At 56.4% G+C, this 358-nt stretch overlaps 1 protein-coding gene across 1 annotated transcript in view; it reads left to right on the forward strand.

Moving 5' to 3' along the window:
• MXD1 (MAX dimerization protein 1) overlaps positions 1–358 on the forward strand; it is a gene marked incomplete at its 5' end in the record, with an annotated part of 1,632 nt that overhangs the window by 955 nt on the left and 319 nt on the right. Inside the window, one exon of the mRNA XM_010020581.1 lies at positions 237–354. Within this exon, the coding sequence (XP_010018883.1) occupies positions 237–354 (118 nt within the window). The remainder of the gene's footprint in view (positions 1–236; positions 355–358) is intronic.

Here is a 358-nt window from a genome sequence, read left to right on the forward strand (position 1 = left end):
AAAGGTCTTTGCCAACCCAGTTGATTCCATGTACTTGACACCCCATGTTGAAGCCAGGAGCCCCTCGGTAGCTGATGGTGGCGTGTTTAGGTGGCTTGGGGAGCAAAAGGGACGTTTCACGTGTGGCTGGAGGCTGGGAAGCTTGGGCTCAGGCTGGGAGGTCAGGATCAGGTTGGGAGCTCAGGATCAGGATCAGGTTGGGATCTCAGGCTGCCTTCCTCTCTCATCCCCTGCAGAAGCTTGAAGACGACGACAGAAAAGCCATGCACCAAATAGAGCAGCTGCAGCGGGAGCAGCGGCACCTCAAGAGGCGGCTGGTGAAGCTGGGAATGGAGAGAATAAGGATGGACAGTATCGG

This window comes from Nestor notabilis, unplaced genomic scaffold (genome assembly GCF_000696875.1).
Source record: "Nestor notabilis isolate BGI_N333 unplaced genomic scaffold, ASM69687v1 scaffold20958, whole genome shotgun sequence".
Lineage (NCBI taxonomy): Eukaryota > Metazoa > Chordata > Aves > Psittaciformes > Psittacidae > Nestor > Nestor notabilis.